This window comes from Tasmannia lanceolata, unplaced genomic scaffold (genome assembly GCF_043159265.1).
Source record: "Tasmannia lanceolata isolate RefF3 unplaced genomic scaffold, GAP_Taslan_0.1 ptg000008l, whole genome shotgun sequence".
Lineage (NCBI taxonomy): Eukaryota > Viridiplantae > Streptophyta > Magnoliopsida > Canellales > Winteraceae > Tasmannia > Tasmannia lanceolata.
The window spans coordinates 52,559,507-52,580,549 of record NW_027518685.1 but is presented as its reverse complement, the minus strand read 5'-3'; the positions used below and the strand labels follow the sequence as shown (position 1 = coordinate 52,580,549).

Sequence of the window (21,043 nt, the reverse complement as noted above, 5' to 3'; positions counted from 1 at the left end):
AATAGTTGCAACAAGAAAAATCAATATAGAAACGGAGATGCACTTGGTAATGAGTACCCACTTTCTTGTTTACACTTTGGAATTCTAGACAGGAGGGGTGCAGTTATCAAAACTATGAAGTGGGATATGTATCATTTTCATAATAGAAACTAAAGAAACAACAAACGCGGCTTTGATATGTGATATCATGACACGTGTGCAAGAGGACAAGAAGAAAAGACTGAATTGTGGTGATTAATCTGGTTCAAAGTTAAATAACCCAAAATATCCGTATTCTAAGGGTAAATTTTCAAAACATTACCTAGCCAGCGGTCTCCTGCAACCATGTTAGGCACCTTACTAATGTGCCAAAAGCTCCAGTGCTGATGGAAAACATTAGGCTAGGCCTTTTAAACCTGGCACATACCAGGCTGGGTCCCAACTAGTCCCATACCTAGGTAGTCCTCCCCACTCAGGACCCTATCAAACCAACAACGAACGGAGCCTTGTGCCATGGCAAGAAGTCAGGGAGGGGAAAGGTGGCTTGACGGCTGCAAGAAAACTACACCAAAATCTAATAAATATTTTAAGTTGTTTTTTCCGCCACCTGTGGGTTGCGACCAGTGGAATTAACTATCGATAGCCGGACTTCTCTCCGACGGTGTAATATCCATACAAATAGACATTAGTCTAATTTTGTTGCATATGGTCGTTAGTGAGGGCCTTAGTGGCGATGACATTGATTTTAATAATTAACCCTTAAACAAGGGTAATTGGGTCATTTTACTTTTGCTTTTATTTCCAATTTTGGAAATAGTTTCCTATATCTATCTATACTATATTTGTACCTATACTATAAAATGAGAAAATTGTAACTATTTAGATATCTTACAAATGTAAATTTCTTATAGCTAGGAAACTTCTTATCCATGTAAATTTCTCTATAGTTATACAGGAAAAGGTTTATGAGGTATCGCTCACCCTGAGCAGCCCTCTAAATACCCCATCTCCCATAGTTGGTTGAGTCATCCAACCCATTGGTTCTATAGGTTATAGGTAGGATTATGGTTATGGTTATGATTAGTGGAGGTTTTCAAATGATGGCTACAAATTAAACTCTTATAAATCGAATGGTTAGGATTATAATATGAAGGTAGGTTCTTAGGAACACCCTATTTATGTGAGGTCCTATAGAATGAATGGGTAGGATGACTCAAACAACATGTAGGTAGTGTAATCCATTTCAAAAAAAAAAAACATGTAGGTAGTGTTATATAGAGGCTTGCTCACCCTACGTGATACCTTAGAAACCTCGTCCCCCTATTTATTATATACCATATGAGCATAAATTTGTTTATACCAATAGCTGTTAAGTACCTTGCATTTTTAAGCTCATAAAAATGGGAAGTGATGATATATTCACCCTTTGTTTTACCTGGGACAGCCCCTTCTAAGTGTATTTATGATTACTCCTTTACACTAGAGGGGGCTGTCCTGAGTAAAAAAAAGGAAAAAACAGGACAGAATACATCATTTCCCATAAAAATTGGTCATAAAACGAACTTATTTTTCATATGAATAGTGTTTCCCCGTTTTCTTGTTTAAGAGAAAATTGCACCTTTGGCATTACTCGCGCTCTTTAAAAACGGTGATAGTAACGTTGATGAAAAAAGTCAAAAGATAAAAGAGCGGAAATATCAAACAAGAAAGTCTAGACCATAGAGAACAAATCTCCCCATCATCTTCCTGTTCCACCCAATTCGTCCTCGATAAATTCTATCGCAAGCCGTCTGCATCCCATTCCAAAAAAACTCTCCTCCCCTATTTAAAAGCCCCCTTTCACATTAAAACCCCATCCCCCTGTAAATTGATTTTCCATCAGTTTTCTGTAGGTTTTCTTTCCAATCAGATAGATGGGATTAGGGGAAAAAGAAGAAGAGACCCAACAGAATGAAACCCCACCGAGTTCCAATCTCCGTTACAATTCCCCTTTGGTTCAGATTAGCCTGATCGGGTTAGTTTGCTTTTGTTGCCCTGGCATGTTCAACGCCCTATCTGGCATGGGTGGTGGTGGCCAGGTAGATCCTACTGCGGCCAATAATGCTAACACCGCCCTCTACACGACTTTCTCAGTCTTCGGGGTTCTCGGCGGGGGAATCTACAACGTTTTAGGGCCACAACTTACCCTATTCTCAGGTTGCTCTACCTACGTCCTCTATGTGGGCGCCTTTCTCTACTACAACCACCACCATAGCCAGGTCTTCGCCATCATCGCCGGTGCTATCCTTGGTGTCGGCGCCGGCCTACTCTGGGCCGGCCAAGGCGCAATTGTCACGTCTTACCCTGACGCTCCTCGAAAGGGTAATGTGAAAACAAGTTCGTTTAAGATTATCACAACCGATTGTGAGTGCTTAACTGATTACTGGACTCAAATTTAAACATATTTTTTAGTCCAATAATCAGTTTAGCACTCACAATCATGTTTGTCACTGTTCGTTTAAGATTATGACAACCACCGATTGTGAGTGCTAAACCGATTATTGGACTCAAATTTAAACATAATTTTTTGGTCCAATAATCAGTTTAGCACTCACAATCGTTTGTCACTGTTCGTTTAAGATTATGACAACCACCGATTGTGAGTGCTAAACTGATTATTGGATTCAAATTTAAATGTAACTTTGAGTCCAATAATCGGTTTGGCACTTACAATCAGTTGTCATAATTGCAATGCCCTATTCGTTTTAGATTGTGACATCCTCCTGCGTGTGACCCCACTTTTTAGGGTTGGCCTACATGTGGCACATGTTGCCCCTCTTTTGGGTTGGTCATTACATGTGAATTTTTAACATGAATGAGTTTTGAACCTAGCGCAATTGCTCTGATACCATGTGAAAACAATCGATTAGTCCCAAAGATTAAGCTATTGGAGATGGTGTTATTTAATCTTTAATCCTTTAATAGGTACCTACTTTTCGCTTTTCTGGAGCATTTTCAATTTGGGTGGCGTCATCGGAGGCTTCATACCTTTCATCCTTAATTACAATCAGAGCGAGGCTTCCTCAGTCAGTGATGGAACTTACATTGCTTTTATGTGCTTCATGTCAGTTGGAACAGTTCTGGCGCTCTCAATTCTCCCACCCCGGCGTGTAGTCCGGCCTGACGGGACCCGTCCCTCTAATGTTAAATACAACAGTGTCACTAAAGAAGGAATGGAAATCTTAAAGCTATTCTTGAATTGGAAGATGCTTATGATTGTTCCTGCCTCCTGGGCTAGCAACTTTTTTTACAGTTACCAATTCAACAATGTGAATGGTTTGATGTTCAATTTGAGAACCAGGGGGTTGAACAATGTGTTCTATTGGGGGGCACAGATGTTGGGTTCGGTTGCAATTGGGTATGTTTTGGATTTCAGTTTTGCGAGTCGAAGGACGAGGGGATTTGTTGGGATTGGGATTGTTGCTGTGTTGGGGACTGCGATTTGGGGTGGTGGGCTTGCTAACCAGTTGAATTATACTTTTGATAATAAACCAGTGAAGTTGGATTTTAAGGATTCTGGAAATGATTACGCGGGTCCGTTCGTGTTGTATTTCAGTTATGGGTTGCTTGATGCCATGTTTCAGAGCATGATTTATTGGGTAATTGGTGCTTTGGCAGATGATTCTGAGACACTTAGCAGGTATCCCTTTCTTTTCAATTCCCACCTTTTTCTTGCTCTTCTTGGTTTTAACCTCTTGAAAATATTCTGTCTAAATAAGAATACAACTATTTGTTTTATTTCTTATACTATTATAGATTATTGCATCTGTAATTATAGGCCTTCAGACTCTGCAGCTATTATACAAATGATCATGTTTATAAAGTGTAAACAGAAATTCAGTTTCTGAAGCATATTTAGTAATTCTTTCTGTCCAAACCATGAGTCACCCTTTGGATGGTCCATAGGCCAAAAATCTTTGAAGGACTGGATAATCAACCATCATTAGCATACCATTCAACAAGAAGTTATGGATTAAATAGTTAAGAAGATCCAATCAACTATTTATTTTACTTCTACACAATACCTTTTAGCGTATAGATGACAATTCCTCAATTAAATTTATTACTAATATTAGTGTTGGTATTCATCTGCTTTTTTCTGTCTTGTTATTTATCTATATGCGCTATTGAGGGGTTCCCAATTCCGTATAAGCGGCCTCCACATCAGTTGCTCTTTTCTGATGTGGGATTGTTGCTTCTGCGTGGAACCCCAACAATCTCCCCCTCCATGTGGGAGCAACGTGGGATCTAAGAGATCTTCCCCGAGGGATTTTCTATATCCTTGAGGGTACACTGGAGTTACCACACCCCTGGCTTTGATGCCACTTGTTGGGACCCGTGTAGAACTTACCCTTAAAGGCTAGCCATTAAGGGGAAGGTGCCCAAGTCCTTATCACCTCTCCCCATTGGTTGCTCTTTTCCAATGTGGCATTATTGCTTTTGCGTGCAACCCCAATTCTATATTTATGATATTACCTTTGTTAAATTCCATTATTATTGGGGTTTTTGTGTTTTCTTTTGAGCCTGTTAAAAAATGCTGCTTGTTGTGGCAATGGCAGGTATAGCGGATTCTACAAGGGAGTGCAGAGTGCGGGCTCAGCTGTGGCTTGGCAAGTCGATACCCACACGACACCATTGCTAAACCAGTTGATTGTGAATTGGGCCCTCACTACCATCAGCTATCCCTTGCTGGCGGCATTGGTTGCATTGGCTGTGAAGGACGGAGACAAGATCGATGAAGAGGGAGCGAATGGCGCCAAACCACCTTCAGCTCCTGTCTTTGTGGATGAGAGTAATGGTACTGGAATTGAGTTGGGGAAATCTCTCTGAAACCTTTTTAGCTATTTTGTTTGGGAATAATCTTAGGCATATTGGGGTATGGGGGAATTGTAATCTTTTGGGAATGCTATGTATCAAAAGCAAATTCATTTTCTTTATTACTCGAATATTTGTGTGTTTCTAATCTACTCTTGTGCTGTTGTTTTGATTGCTTGCAATTGTTCTTATAATTTTTTTCTTTATGATGTTTATTGGGCTATCTGTCGATTAATCGAAGGCAAGATCATGTTCAGAAGTTCATCCTCACTGCTCAATACATCTTAGGGAGGAACAATGGAACTTAATCAACTTGTAGACTCCACTATTTGGTAATATAGTTCATCCCACAACAGTCAGATCTCCTCAAGATGACAGTAGAGAGAGGACCAAATGTCTATAAAAAAGGATTACAGTCTATAAAATGATAGTGGTAAAGCTGCAGGGTTGATCCCTCCATATATCTTGTTCGTAAACTGCTATTAGAACCATAGTTACAAAGTTCGGATTCGGGAACAAATCCATGAGAGGCAAATTTTGGAAAATTAAGGAAATGGTTAGGAAGAGTTCAAGAAAAATTCAGAAAAATGCATTTTTTTCACTATTTGCTACTCATTTATCTACTGTATGTACTTGCTTTTCTTAGTAACACAGCATAAAACATGGAAGGAGGGTTAAGTGCATGTATTTGCTAGATTAGGGTGTGAGTTCAGTTTTTTATTTGATTTATTGCGATATTTAAAAATAATATATTAAGAAATTGATGAATTATTCGCTAAATTTATGTTTAATTCAGGAAATTTGGGTTTAGTTCAGAAACTTCACATTTAATTGGAGAAATGGCAGATTTTTTGAACTATTAGTGATTTGTTGATGTTTAAAAATGGGGTATCAAAAGTTTGGAATTTTTTCATGGATGTTTCAATTATTTGAAGAATTTGATGACTACGATTGGTTGAACTATTAGTGATTTGTTGATGTTTAAAAATGGGGTATCAAAAGTTTGGAATTTTTCATGGTTTTTTCAATTATTCGAAGAATTTGATGATTTTTTTTTTGAATTTGATGATTATGATTAGGACTATTTCGGGCCTCTTCCTTGGCAAGCTTGTCTACTACATTGTTTGGTCTTTAACATTAAAAAAAAATACATTGTTTGGTTCTCCCTAATGATTGTGAGCTTGCCATTGCTTGAACTGTACAGAATACAGTGACAGTCTTCTATGTTGCCTTTAAAGTCCATGGTTTTCTAGTTGACACATTTGATAATATGGATTCATCTTATATCATAATGTTCTCTACTTAGAGCTCCCTTGCTATCAGAATCCTTGATGCATAAGCATAAAATTCCTAAATTATTTGTATATCTCCTAGGAAACACTTATAAGAAGCAACAAATTGCCATGATGATCAAGTATAATTCCTCCCAACTCTTGGATTGTATCTGTAGCATCATTGAATTGTTTTATGCACGTGGTGAAGGTTGATTCCATTTAAGAAGGGATGGTTCAATAGTTCGAAAGCTGGATTTCAAGTTGATCAATTTGACAAAAATTGTAACTATTTAAGGTTTGAATACATTGCTGGTTTTATACTCTCACCATTTTCAGTAGGGGTGCAAGTTTGGCCCTGTCAGCCCTGACCCGCCCTGAGCTCGAACAGGGTCAGGGCTGGATTTTCCAACCCTGAGGGCGGGTCAGGGTTCATTTTTTTAGACCCTGACTCAGGTCGGGTCGGGTTCTGGGTTAATGCCTCGGGTACCCTGACCCGGCCCGACTCTAAGTTTTCTATTATAGAATTGAACCATCTATGCATGTTTCTTTTGCTAATGTTTTCTATTATCTTAGATTGGTGTTTCTTTAGATTATTATTATTAATTGTCTCTGTTTCCCGTCATGTTATTGAATTCATATTGTCTTATTTTGTTCCCTTTCTCTGTTTATTGATCATTTTGTTCTATATGATAAGTGGTTGCTTTATTTTTGGCACTCTTAACAGGTATTTGCACTAGGGTCAATTAGGGCCGGCCCTGCCCAATCAGGGCCAATCAGGGCGGGCCAAGGCCAGCACTGAGCCCTGTAGGGCGGGCCATGGGTTGAGGTTTTTCGGCCCTGACTCAGGGTCAGGGCGGGTCAGGGCCGAGATAATGGGATCCAGGGTTGGGCTAGGGTTTTGAAAAACCCGACCCTATTGCAGCCCTAATTTTCAGTTTTAAATGTTTGGATTTCAATAACAAGCTTGAGGGGTGAGTCTTTGGTTTTGAATGAATGTGCTCAAACCAAATATTCCAAAGGATTACTAAGATGAGTAGATGACCAACTTCCTTCAGACACTGCCACTGGATGGAATGCAAAAGGAAGCGCCCTGTACCCGCCAGGGGATTCTTAACTTCTTGGAACTCGACCTAGAGTCGCCGCCTAGGATAGGGCCCAGGGGATTCTTAACTTCTTGGAACTCGACCTAGAGTCGCCGCCTAGGATAGGGCCCAGGACCCCAGTGAATAAATGCAGTTCATGGTCTGTGATCCCATAATTGAATCACAGCCAGGTTACAGAAATGGGAGCTGTTTCACCTGATTTGATGAATCAGTCTCAACTCAAATTAGTGAGTATTTTTCATTAAATCTAGAATTTTGAATTAAAGACTCAAATGCTGAGAATATTAGTAGCAAGTTAGATACGCATTGAAAATGAATCAACTGAGTATCAAGTGAATCTATCATTTCTGCTTTAATATTTTCTTATACGTGTGATTGCATAGGTATTTGTGACCGTAAGTACCTGAATAAAAGTGATCACAAATTTCAAAATTTCAGATTTGGCTTACTTTCATATATCAGATATCTGAATTTCTTATTATTTCGATTTAATGAGTTAAAAACCAGGTTTCCTACAATTGGCCAGTAATCATATGATTCAATTCCATAAAACTTGACACTATAACTACGGAGAATTTATATAGTGTAAGCCCTTATTGTCCCTTATTTTTCAAAAAGTACTGTACCGACCTCATCATAGGATGATCCAAACCGTCCATGTGATGGAACACAACATAAATAGATTGTGCCCCCCCAAATCAGTTCTGTAGGATGATTGTAGCCCTTCGATCTATAGAGGTTTCCATAATGCACAGTTCCTATATAGATCGGAGGGTTGGGATCATCCTCTGGAACTGATTTTTGGGCACAACCTATTTACATTGTGGCCCATCACATGGACGGTTTGGATCATAGTATAGTGTGGTCCGTACAGTACTTTTTGAAAATTACGAGACTATAAGGGCTTATTACACCATATAAATTCTCATAACTATGTCTGTCTAGGATTTGAAGAACCATAGATCTAACACATTCATGGCATATCGGTGAGAAAGCAATAGATTCAAGGGCATCAATTGTATTTCAACATTCTCTTATCCACGAAATCCCATAGAGAAATGTGATCACATATTCCATTCTAATTCAATCGCAGCTCTCAAAACTTTAGATCTTGTATGTTTTCACAGTTCATATCTTCAAATTCCCATGATTTGTGATCTTTTGAGGTACATGAGTACAAATAATTCTCTTAAAGAGTATACTTCAACTAAGCAAGATCATCTTGGTGAAAAAATAGATCTAAAGAAATCAAATACCCTACTAAAAGAAATATACTTCATTTTAAACAAAAAAGCAAAAACAAAACACAAGATCTAACTAATGTCGAATGATTTTGAAATAAAAATCACTATCAGTATCCAGATAAATAATACATATTTATCTTATTTATTATTTACAACTTGTTCTTTATACTGCCGGAAATACTCTAAATGGGATGATTAATTTAATTGGTTCATGGAACTTTAAAATTGAATGAATTTTTTATATTTTGTAGTAGTATTCTTTTCATCTAGAGTTAGAATTTGTAGCCAAGATCTGAAATTCAATGATCTAAAATAAAGAAACGGAGAAAATTATGAGGAATTTACACTGAGAAATCTTTAAAACCTTTAAATATAAAAGAATTCTATCTTAAAGCTTGTCTAGCTAGAAAGAATTAAATTGATGAACTACCTACTTTAGAAACTGAATTCCAGCTAAAAATCAAGTATTGTGTTGTGCATCTTCCTCCTTGTTCTCCACTTCAAATTCTCTAGGATTGAAACAAATATTTCTTTAGTCCAATTGTGATTTTCTTCTACTGTGGGAACGTATGACCTTTTGTCTTGGGAGGGAAGGAATGTTTGAATTCTATTGTATATAAAAAATGCCTTAAATAGGTCTCAAATTCTGGGATGATAAGTTTTAGTCGAGGTGGGACTAAATTCTACATAAATTTCAGATATTAAGAAATTTAAAAGATATTTGATGTAATTCTATTAATATATATTTTTCAAATTTCACGGTTAGTGGGGATTTGTGGTCAGAAATTGTCTAAATCTATCGAGCACACATGGGGACACGACTATAAATGCTAATGTATTTGAAATTGAATATTTGAAAGGGGTTTGAAGTGATGTTAAAAATTAGATATTTTCTACAATCTACACAGTAACTAAATTTTTAATCTTGGATAAGATTGGATGGCTCAAAAAATATTTTCTTTGAAAAATTAATCTTTATAAAGCTGGGTAGTCTTTTTAAAAGGTAGTCGTTTTAGAATTTTCTTGACGATCATCCAAATTTGAGTTATATTTATGCAAGCTCATCAATGCAAGACTACCGAATCCTTCATCATTGGAGCACCATCGCAAAATACTAATATTTGTTCTTTGTTCAAGGGGAACAAAATGTGGTCTCTACACCCCCAGTGCCACGCTAAAACTAGTTGGCTTCTCGTGATAGCAAAATAGGCCATATGTTGTGGTACATCGGTGAACTTGCTAGGCCTGAGGAAGGCCAGATAGGTAGTTGCAGAGGCATTAGATGCCACGGGTCAATACCCTAGGGCTATAGCAGGTGCTTACATGGGTTTGGGATAGGGGTGCAAGTTTGGCCATGTCAGCCCTGACCCGCCCTGACCCGCCTTGAGCCCGAATAGGGTCAGGGCTGGATTTTCCAACCCCGAAGGTGGGTCAGGGTTCATTTTTTTAGACCCTGACTCAGGTCGGGTAGGTTTCTGGGTTAATGCCTCGGGTGCCCTGACCCGGCCCGACCCTAGGTTTTCTATTATAGAATTGAACCATATGTGCATGTTTCTTTTGATAATGTTTTCTATTATTTTGGATTGATGTTTCTTTAGATTATTATTATTAATTATCTCTGTTGCCCGTCATGTTGTTGAATTCATGTTGTCTTATTTTGTTCCCTTTCTCTGTTTATTGATCATTTTGTTCTATATGATAAGTGGTTGCTTTATTTTTGGCACTCTTAACAGGTATTTGCACTAGGGTAAATTAGGCCCGGCCCGGCCCGGTGATTGGGCCAATCAGGACGGGCTAGGGCCAGCACTGAGCCCTGTAGGGCGGGCAATGGGTTGCGGTTTTTCGGCCCTGACTCAGGGTCAGGGCGGGTCAGGGCCGAGATAATGGGATCCAGGGTTGGGCTAGGGTTTTGAAAAACCCGACCTAACCCGACACTGTTGCAGCCCTACTTTGGGATGGTATTAGTATTAATTGCAATTTGTGATTCACTATACCTTCAGAAGTCCTGCACCTCTCGTGGGCATTCCTTGCTAAGATGGGTAGTTGCTATTATTTTCTGTTGGGATACAAGAGAATACCTTTGGATCTTTGGCAATGAAATTTTGAAAGAAGAAACCCAAGAAAGCCTTTGACCCATATACTTTAGCTTCCAAATTAAACAAGCAAAAACACTTACTAGATGCCAGTATCCCAAGTAGGGTATTTATAGATATTTCAATCGGATTCGCACACGTTCACGTGTAAACCGAATGGCTATCGATCACTTAAGTTTTGATTGGCATCAAACCCACATTGACTGATTCGTAACAACTAATGTCGCTTGCCTATGAAGTTATCAGGTTGTAACATATCGTCTCCATACAAAGCGACTCGGACAATGCAAGACTCATGGAGATTCGAAGTGCATACTTCATTTTGGAGTGAAGTCCGAAGAATCAAGAAGATCAAGAAGTGAAGACTATTCAAGTCGATATAGAATTTTCTATGTAGGACCTCTCTTGATAGTCTAAGTAGTTATGGCACTTAGGGAGTCTATAAAATGTCTTTCAATATCCCTAGAGATAACACTCCCCAAGTAAGTTGAATGTCCGTTGGTGATTCCCCTCAAAAATATAAAGTTAAGATTCCAGGGTAATCATGGACGGTCGGGATTTTAACGGATGTCCGTCTGTAACCTTGGGTTATATAAAAAAAATATCCGAGGAGACCGCGGATGTGTGGGATTTGGGCGGACGTCCGACTGTAACTTGGATCAAAATAGAAAACAACTAAGGGGATTGCGGACGTCCGTCTGTAACTGGCTTTGAAAATAAAAAATATTGGCTGACCCGACGCCGGATGCTGGTGGACGTCCGTAACGGACCCGGGCGTGATTTTGAAATTCAAACGGGCATATTTGCGTGAAGTCCGGACTTCGTCCGCGACGTCTGTGAAGAAAAAAAATTAGGGTTTCTTTGGACTACAACTATAAATACATCTTTAAAACCCTAAAACACCAACTCTTGCATTTGTGAGCCTCCATTGTTGAGCCTTTAATCTTCACCAACACTCCCGTTAGCTATTCATTGCAACGAACTTACATTAATATCTCTCTAGTGCCATTACTTTCAAGATTCAAGAGAGGTTCATTAGGGATTTATTGTACTTGGTGAATCAAAACTTGTTCTACGAGCTTTTATCATTGTATTAGCCTAAGCAAGAGGCAAAGAGTACTTCATATTTCCTTTCACTCATTGTAAAGAAGGGTAGTGACCCTTGGAGAGTTTCAAGACTCAGCGATTGTAAGGAGGCCTCAGACCTGGTCGTGGTGTGGTGTCCGGAATAGTGGAGAATCCCAAGGACTACAAACTTGGAAGAGTGGAGTAGGTCATTTGAGAAGACTGAACCACTATAAAAATCTTGGTGTTCATTGTGGTGTGCTTCTTCGCTTCTTTCCTTGCATTGGTGATTGGTAATATCTTAAACTCGACCTTTCTATTCATAAAGTAATAAGGGTCAAATTTGTTTTAAGAAAGATTGAAAAGGTATTTCTTGTAGAAATAAGGCTTTCAAAACATCAAATTTTTTACTATACCCAATTCACCCCTCTCTTGGGTTGCTTAGTAGAATTTCATTCGGTATCAGAGCAAGGGCTCTTACTATAAGCTTTTGTATTTCAAAAACTTAAAAGAGTAAAAGATCATGGCAACCTCTCAGTAATGTCGAAGGACAATCCGTGACTAGGCCATCATATTTTAATGGATCAAACTATGAGTATTGGAAAACCCGAATGACCTTCTTCCTCCAATCTCATGATTATGAGATATGGGAGCTAATTGAAGATGGATATATTCATCCCACTACATAAAGGAGTGAGTGGTCAGCCATCCAAAAGAAGAGGGCTGCCTTGAATGCCAAAGGAGTTAATACAATCTTTTGTGCATTATCTCCCGAGGAATTCAACCATGGTCTTGTAAGCCTGCTAAAGATATTTGGACAACCCTTGAAACCACTCGTGAGGGAACCACTCAAGTTAAAAAGACCAAAGTCAATCTTCTTGTAATTGACTTTGAAGCTTTGAAAATGAAAAATAATGAAACCATTTCTGAGATGTATACTCATTTTACTAACATTGTCAATGAGTTGGAGAAGGAATATTCAAACAAAGAAATCGTGAACAAGTTACTCCGATCGCTACCCGCCTCATGGGATCCAAAGATTACAGCCATTGAGGAAGCGAAGAATCTTGATACCATTTTACTTGAGGAACTTGTTGGCTGCCTTATCACACACAAAATGAAGATGAAGAAAAGAGAGGATCAACAACAAGTTCAAAAAGAAGACACCAAGAAGAAGGGTAATGCCTTCAAGGCAAAAGTGAGTAGTGAAAGTGAAACTGAAAGTGATAGAGAGAACGACCAAAACTTAGGAGAAAGTTTTGCACTCCTCACCAAGAAGTTCTGCAATTTCTCAAGGAAGAAGAAGGGGAACTTTAAAAGTGACAAGTCATATTGGAGTGATAAAGACGGAAAAGAAGATAATCCACCAAGATGTTTCGATGCAAGAAAGTTGGGCATATTCGACCGAATTGCCTTCTAAACAAACAAGAGGACAACTCCAAGAGAAAGAAGAAAGACAAGAGCAAAAGTCCTGGTGCAAGATGGGACGGACTAAGTTGTTCTTTTGTGAAATACAAATAGGGCAACCCAAGAGAGGGTGCGGGGGGGGGGGGGGGGTGGTGAATTGGCTAATTTAAAATTTTGGGTTAATCAAATGAGATATTAAAATCAATTTGCAAGTTTAAGCTATTTATATCTAACCCTTGTTCAAATAGTAAGATAATAAAAGTAGGGTTTAGATATTATTATCATGTATTCACTAACCCTTGTTCAATTAAAACATAAACACACAAGAGGGTTAGAATTTACCAATCACCAATTGCAAAAGGGCAAGCGAGAGAAGAAGAGAGACACCAAGATTTATAGTGGTTCGGTCTATCAACAAGACCTACTCCACTTTCCAAGTTTATCTCCTTGGGTACTCCACTAAAGATGGGATTCTTCACGCCAAATCTCCAAGCTTTACGAGAACACCTTCTCTTCCTCTGAGGGAACAAACCCTCTTCGCTCCGGATTCACCTTTCTTAATGGGCTGAATCGGAGACCCTCTTTCTACTTTAAGATTCGCCTTTCTTAACGGGCCGAATCGAAGACTCTCTACAACAATGAGATTCACCTTTCTTATCGGGCCGAATCGGAGACCCTCATACAACAATGAAGAACAAAAATAAGAAAAACTCTCATAGCCTCTTGATAGGCGGATTACAAAAATGATAGCTCACAATCTCTCCAAAAAGATAACAAAGATAAAGCCTATGGAGATCCTCTTGATAAATGTGATTTACAAAATCAAAGCATAGAAGAGGATAAACTAAAAACCTTTAGATTTGAAAGTTTAGGCTTGATAGATTTGAAAATGAAACGCCAAAAGGTTGTTTAGTTGGTCTAGGATAGGGTATAAATAGCCCATACAAAGATATGACCGTTTGGGGGCAAAACCATAAAGCCCATACTGTAGACACCCCATTTTGACCGAACCCCAATATCTTGTTTTAAATAAAAACCCTAGGAAATTAGTGTTTTATAGTTCCAAATTTCTTCCTAGGGTAGTTTAGTGTCCCAGGTAGGTCCCATTAAAATTTTAGGAAAATCCGATAAAAATTGTTTAATTAGACAAGCTGAGTTGGTAGTGTAGTGTAGTGCAATAAGGGGGTGTGATTTGTCAAGGTTGGGTGTGCTAATGTTTTTTGTGGGTCACCCCCTTTGTAGGTTAAAAGAGTAGTCATAAATGCACCATAGGGTCTGTCCGTGGAATATGGGGGGTAAAGTATATCATTTCCCATGTAAAAGGAGGGTAGTTACGCCCACTATTACTACGAAAAAAGCCCTGCCCTTTTCCTTCGCTACTAGGCACGTAGGTTCAGAGCTAGACCGACTACTCCAAGAGCATTCATCCATAAACCGGTCACTGGCACAAATCAAAGAGATGTAATTCATGGGTGTGCCAACACCAATTCCTGCAATTATATAACCAAAAGAGAAAAGACAAGTTGGGCGGGTGCTATTACCAAGACTTGGGGGGTGCAAGTATCAGCCCTCGCACTCTCTTTTTAAAGGGTAATCGACTAGGGTTTTGGGAGGTTCTTCTTCATTTTCGTTCTCCCCAACAGGGGACCTCATCGGCAGCCGCAAGACAAAAAGCAGAGAGGGAGAGAGATGTCGAGAGAGAGGTAGATATACAGAGGGAGAGCTCCTCATTTGGGCGAGAATTGCAAAGGGAGAAAGAGAGAGAGATATAGAAAAGAGGAGCCGGTCATCTTCTCCGGCACTCTTCGTTGCCGCCGGCCATCGCGCACAAGACCCGATCCCCACCTCCACCATCCCCACCTCTTTTATCCACCAAACCCTCTCCTATTTTTCTGCAAACCCATTTCAAAGCCCATTCTCGCCGGCCAACCCACCTTGAAACCCATCTTCATCTTCGTCAACCTCCATTGAAACCCTTCTCCACCATCTAGCTCCCTTACAGCCACCGAAACCCACTACCAAACCCCTTTTCTCCGATCACTCTTCAGCCACCTCTACCATTAACCCATCTTCTCCGACTGGATTGCCCGAATCCGGCGAGAAGCCACCAGCCGAGCCGCCCAAACCCACCACCATTTTCTACCTCTATCCCACCACCAAAACCCCCTTCTCATTTACCCATTCAATTCCAACCTCCATGGATTCCGGTGGCTTTGCCGGAATCCCACCGGAATCCGGTCATTCCCCTCTACAGAACCCTCAATCTAACCTAAACCCCATCTCTTTCTCTCCCCAAACTCACTCCAGTCGGATCTACCTAAACCACCTCTTCTTCATCTCAGATTTTAGGGGGATTTCTCATCTCATTTGGGGGGTTTCTCTATGTTAGCCCAAGGGTTCAACAAGTACTCCTATTGAATTGTTTTGATGATTAACAAACTAAATTTGTTTTAAAGGTTTTATACACTAATGATTTCCATTGGCAAAGTTATAATGTTCACAGTGTACCATCCTCAAGAGTGCATGACAAGGTTGAACTCAAGGTTGAACTCGAGGTTGAACTCAAGCACAAGAATGGCAAATCAACTCAAGCATCAATGGAGTTGAGTGAAGACATGTCAAAGCCTCTACAAGGTGCCAACAAGATTGAAGACCAAGTAAATTTAGAATGTAAACGGTCCTCAATGTTTAGTCTAGGTCTATGGCACAAAGGAGAGTTAAAATCAACCTAGATAGAATTTAATGGGTTTGTGAATGTTCATAGTGGTGTCTCAACATTGTTGGACCCTCATGACACTCCATTTATCTTGAAAAATCAAAGTTCCAAAAGCCCAAACAAAATCAGCAAAATATAAGGAAAATCTGCTGGCCGTAGGCTTCTCGGAACTCCGAGAATATTCTCGGAGCTCCGAGCTCGGAACTCCGAGAAAATTCTCGGAACTCCGAGAATTGTTCCAGGTTCAAAAAATTAGCCGCTCGGAGCTCCGAGCCCGGAGTCCGAGACGACCGTTGGGGTGCGAATATTTTGTCTTTTTTTGTCCCCTCTATTTATATGAACTTAGGGACTCTTGGGTTTTTTACCTAAGCACATTACAAAGATTTCAAGAGCACAAAAAGTCATTTGTTCTCCTTCTCTTGAAGATCTTCACTCTCCATCTCTCTCTTGTGCCATTTACCTTAGATTATTCTTGAGAGACCTTAGGACCTTCACTTGTTCAATCTTGTTCTTGTGAGAGTGAGTGAGCTTTACCTTAAATTAGCCTATCTAGAGGCAAGCAAGCTTTTTCATTTCATCTTCTTTGTATTTGGCACAAAGGGCGCCGTAGAAGACCCTTGGAGCGTAGAGCTCGATTTGTACAAGGCGGAAGGAACGCCGTATTTAAGTTCCTTGGAGAAGATAGTGGAATCCTCAAGGAGAGTAACTTGAGAAGAGTGGAGTAGGTCTTGAGATAAGACCGAACCACTATAAAAATCTTGGTGTCAAAGCTTCTTTGCCTCTTCACCTCTTCTTGTGTGGTAAGTTTTCACTATTGCTTTGAATACTATTTTTGATTTCCTATTCAATCTAAAACTAGTGCAATCTAAGTTTTCAAAATTCTTAAAATTTGAAAAGAAACCCAATTCACCCCCTCTTGGGTTGCTAAGTGGAATTTCAATTGGTATCAGAGCTTAGGCTCTTACATAGGAATTCTCTTTGAAAACCTACAAGGGAAAGATTCAAATGGCAACCTTTTCTCATAGCAATGAGGGGCAATCCACCACTAGACCTCCCTTCTTCAATGGCTCAAACTATCCATATTGGAAAGCTAGAATGAGAGTGTTTTTAAAATCTTTGGATTTTGATGTTTGGAGAAGTATCCAAAATGGATATAATGAACCTAGTGTTGATATGGAACTATGGGATGAAAATGAAAGAAGAGAATCCACTATCAATGCAAAAGCAATGAATGCCTTGATTTGTGCCTTATCTCCCGAGGAGTTCAATCGAGTTTCTACTCTTGAAACCGCTAAGGAGATTTGGGATATGCTAGAGGTAGCTCATGAAGGGACAAATCAAGTGAAAGAGTCCAAGATGAATCTTCTCTTTAGAGAGTATGAGCTATTCATGATGGACCCAAATGAAACCATTGCCGAAATGCATACTAGGTTCACAAACATAACAAATGGGTTGAGATCCTTAGGTAAACAATTGTCTAGCAAGGACTTAGTTACCAAAATACTTAGGTCTTTACCTAAAGATTGGGATCCCAAGGTCACCGCCATTGAAGAAGCAAAAGACGTATCAAAAATGGGCTTAGAAGACTTAATAGGTTCCTTAACAACTTATGAAATGATTTTAAAAGGAAGAGAAACCTTAAACAAACAAAAGGAAGATACAAAAAGGAAAGGAATAGCTTTCAAAGCAAGAGTTGAGAGTGAAGAGGAAGAGAGTGAAGAAGACACACAAGACGATCTTGCTCTCTTCACCAAGAGATTCAAGAAATTTCTCAAATTCAAGAAAGGAGGCAACTCTAGCCAAGGAAGAAATAGACCCTCAAACAAAGAGGAGATGAGATGCTATAAGTGCAACAAGGTTGGTCATATACGGCCAAATTGCCCACTCATCAACAACAATGACAAGGATAGGAAGAATAGAAGACATGGCAAAAAGGCTTTGTGTGCGGCGGCTTGGGATGAAGGGAGTGCTTCATCCGGAAATGAATCCAACGGAAAGGATGAAGATGACCTTTGCTTCATGGGACTCGCCGATGTAACACAAGACATCTCCTTATCCGAGGTAAATGATGTTGATGATTTATCTCATGAATTCTCTAATGATGAACTAATTTTTGCTTGTGAAAAACTTCATGAAAATTTGGATTTACAACTCGCCAAAAACAAAACAATGAAAAAGTCCTTACAAAATGTCACTAGGGATTTTGGGTTCATGAAAAAGGAATTCGATTTGCAAACCAATACAAGTGAAAAATTGTTTTTGGAAAACAAAGCTTTGAATGAAGAAGTAGACAAATTAATCTTTGAAAACAAAAGCTTAAAAGAAGAAAATGAGAAACTTATTTTGAAATGCAAAGAACTTGATTTGACATTTAAAAAATTCTCATGTGGCAAAAATAAACTAGATGAAATTCTTGAAAATAAGCTTGTCTCTCTAGAAAAAAATGGTCTTGGTTACCAACCCTTTTCTAAAGGAAAAGCCTCATTCAAAAATAAAGCTATAGGAAATTTCTCCTACATCCATGCTAACACTAGTGCCTTTATTCCCACTTGTCACTATTGTGGTAGAATAGGACACTTAAGGTTTGCATGCAATGTTAAGAAATCAAAAGCAACAAAATTTATGTGGGTTAAAAAGAATGAGCTTTATGATGTTGCTAACCTTGAAGGACCCAAGAAAAGGTGGGTACCTAAAACTTCAACATGAGCTTTGATTCTTGTAGGTGTGCTTGAAAGGAAAACCCTCAAAGGACAAATGGTTTTTGGATAGCGGTTGCTCAAGGCACATGACGGGAGATGTAAGCAAGTTCGCCTTTGTCACCATGAGTCATCAAGGAAATGTCACCTTTGGGGATGATACAAGAAGCAAAATCCTCGGTGAAGGTACCATTAAAATTAAGGACATTAAGGTTGAACATGTTTTGCTCGTTGACGGTCTTTCATTTAATTTAATAAGCATTAGTCAACTATGTGATCTTGGTCACAAAGTTCTTTTTGAAAAAGATAGATGTAAAATTTTGAATTCCAAGAATAATGATGTTGAATTTGTTGCATATAGAGATGGCAATATGTATTCATTAGCATTAGAAGACCTTGAAAATCAAAACATCCAATGTCTCTCCGCCATGGATGATAACCCTTGGTTATGGCATAGGAGACTTGGTCATGCTCATATGGATTTAATTTCAAGATTATCTTCTAAGAATCTTGTGAGAGAGTTACCTAAACTCAAATACATTAGAGATAAAGTTTGTAGTGCTTGCATTCATGGAAAACATGCTAAAAACTCTTTTAAACCCATAAGTGTATTATCTACCTCTTGTCCACTCCAACTCCTTCATATGGACCTATTTGGTCCCATGAAGACTAGTAGTAGAGGAGGAAGTAGATATGTATATGTGATTGTTGATGACTACTCTCGATTCACTTGGGTGTTATTCTTAACTAGTAAAGATGAAACCTTCAAGAAATTTGTCAACTTGTGCAAGCGAATTCAAAATGAACAAGGGGTTTTCATAAATGAAATTAGAAGTGATCATGGAACCGAGTTTGAGAACTTTGAGTTTGATACCTTTTGCAATGAAAATGGAATCAAGCACAATTTCTCGGCTCCAAGAACTCCCCAACAAAATGGGGTAGTTGAAAGGAAAAATAGATCTATTATTGAAATGGCTAGAACTATGTTAAATGAGCACAATGTTCCAAGAAACTTTTGGGCGGAAGCCGTTCACTCGGCTTGCTATATTTTAAATAGAGTGCTCATTAGACCTCACCTTAACAAAACACCTTATGAACTATGGAGTGGAACACCCCCCAAAGTTAGCTATTTCAAAGTCTTTGGTTGTAAATGTTTTATATTAAACATGAAAGACACCTTGCATAAGTTTGATTCAAAATCCGATGAAGGTATCTTCTTAGGCTATTCAACCCATAGTAAAGCCTATAGAGTCTATAACAAAAGAACTCAAATTGTGGAAGAATCCGTGCATGTCAAATTTGACGAGTCATTTGAACCTCCTAATGTCATTAATGAAGATGATGATGGTGTCAATCTTCTAGAGCCTCTTAGTCAAGTAGAGTCCATTGTCCAACCCTTAGAAAATCTTAATTTAGAAGGTCAACCTATAGAAGAACTTGAAGTAGAAAGTCTTCCTAAACATAGTAGAATCATGTCTAGTCACCCCTCTACTCAAATCATAGGTGAAACCTCACAAGGAGTTAAGACAAGATCTCACTATAAGAATGTTTGTGCCAACATGGCCTTTATCTCCCAAATAGAACCCAAGTCCATAAAAGAAGCTGAAAAGGATGAATTTTGGATGATTGCTATGAATGAGGAACTAAACCAATTTGAGAGAAACCAAGTATGGAGGTTAGTTCCTAGGCCTAGTGATCACCCGGTTATTGGGACTAAATGGGTGTTTAGAAACAAACTCGATGAGCATGGAGATATTCAAAGGAATAAAGCTAGATTGGTAGCCCAAGGTTACAACCAAGAGGAAGGTATCGATTATGATGAGACCTTTGCTCCGGTTGCTAGATTGGAAGCCATAAGGATGCTACTTGCATTTGCATCCCATAAAAACTTTAAGTTGTATCAAATGGATGTGAAGAGTGCATTCCTAAATGGGTATATTATGGAGGAAGTTTATGTTGAACAACCTCCCGGTTTTGAGGATTTCAAATACCCTAATCACGTATATAGGTTGGACAAAGCCTTGTATGGTCTAAAGCAAGCTCCTAGAGCTTGGTATGAGAGGCTTAGCTCCTTCCTATTAGAGAGTGGCTTTCAAATGGGCACGGTTGACAAAACCTTGTTTATTAAAAGAAAAGGAAAAGATATGCTTATTGTTCAAGTCTATGTAGATGATACAATATTTGGTGCTACCAATGATAAGATGTGTGAAGAATTCGCACAATCCATGCAAAAAGAGTTTGAGATGAGTATGATGGGAGAGCTTACCTATTTCCTAGGACTTCAAATCAAACAATGTAAAAATGGAATTTTCATCAACCAAGAGAAGTATACTAAGGAACTCCTTAAGAAATTTGGCATGGATAGCTCTCAAATCAAGCCAACTCCTATGAGCACTTCCACCAAATTAGAAAAGGATGAAAGTGGGAAACCGGTTGATGAGAAAAAGTTTAGAGGAATGATAGGAAGTCTATTATATTTGACCGCTAGTCGGCCGGATATAATGTTTAGCGTGTGCATTTGTGCTAGGTTTCAATCGGGTCCTAAAGAGTCTCATTTGAGTGCCGTTAAGAGGATATTCAAATATCTCAAAGGAACTCCTTCTTTAGGATTA

The 21,043-nt window shown here is 39.0% G+C and overlaps 1 protein-coding gene across 1 annotated transcript; it reads left to right on the top strand.

The window, feature by feature from the left end:
• Window positions 1–1,674: 1,674 nt before the first annotated feature.
• LOC143885358 (UNC93-like protein 1) lies at window positions 1,675–5,003 on the top strand. The gene is made up of 3 exons (XM_077389494.1): window positions 1,675–2,340; window positions 2,944–3,658; window positions 4,578–5,003. The coding sequence occupies exons 1-3, from the start codon at window positions 1,893–1,895 to the stop codon at window positions 4,846–4,848; spliced, it is 1,434 nt and encodes a 477-aa protein (XP_077245609.1). The 5' UTR covers window positions 1,675–1,892; the 3' UTR covers window positions 4,849–5,003.
• Window positions 5,004–21,043: the final 16,040 nt, after the last annotated feature.

Coding starts and splice junctions, on each gene's coding strand:
- LOC143885358 (XM_077389494.1), top strand. CDS start 1,893: ATGGGATTAGGGGAAAAAGAAGAAGAGACCCAACAGAATGAAACCCCA. Junction 2,341..2,943: donor CCCTGACGCTCCTCGAAAGG/GTAATGTGAAAA, acceptor ATCCTTTAATAG/GTACCTACTTTTCGCTTTTC. Junction 3,659..4,577: donor GATTCTGAGACACTTAGCAG/GTATCCCTTTCT, acceptor TGGCAATGGCAG/GTATAGCGGATTCTACAAGG.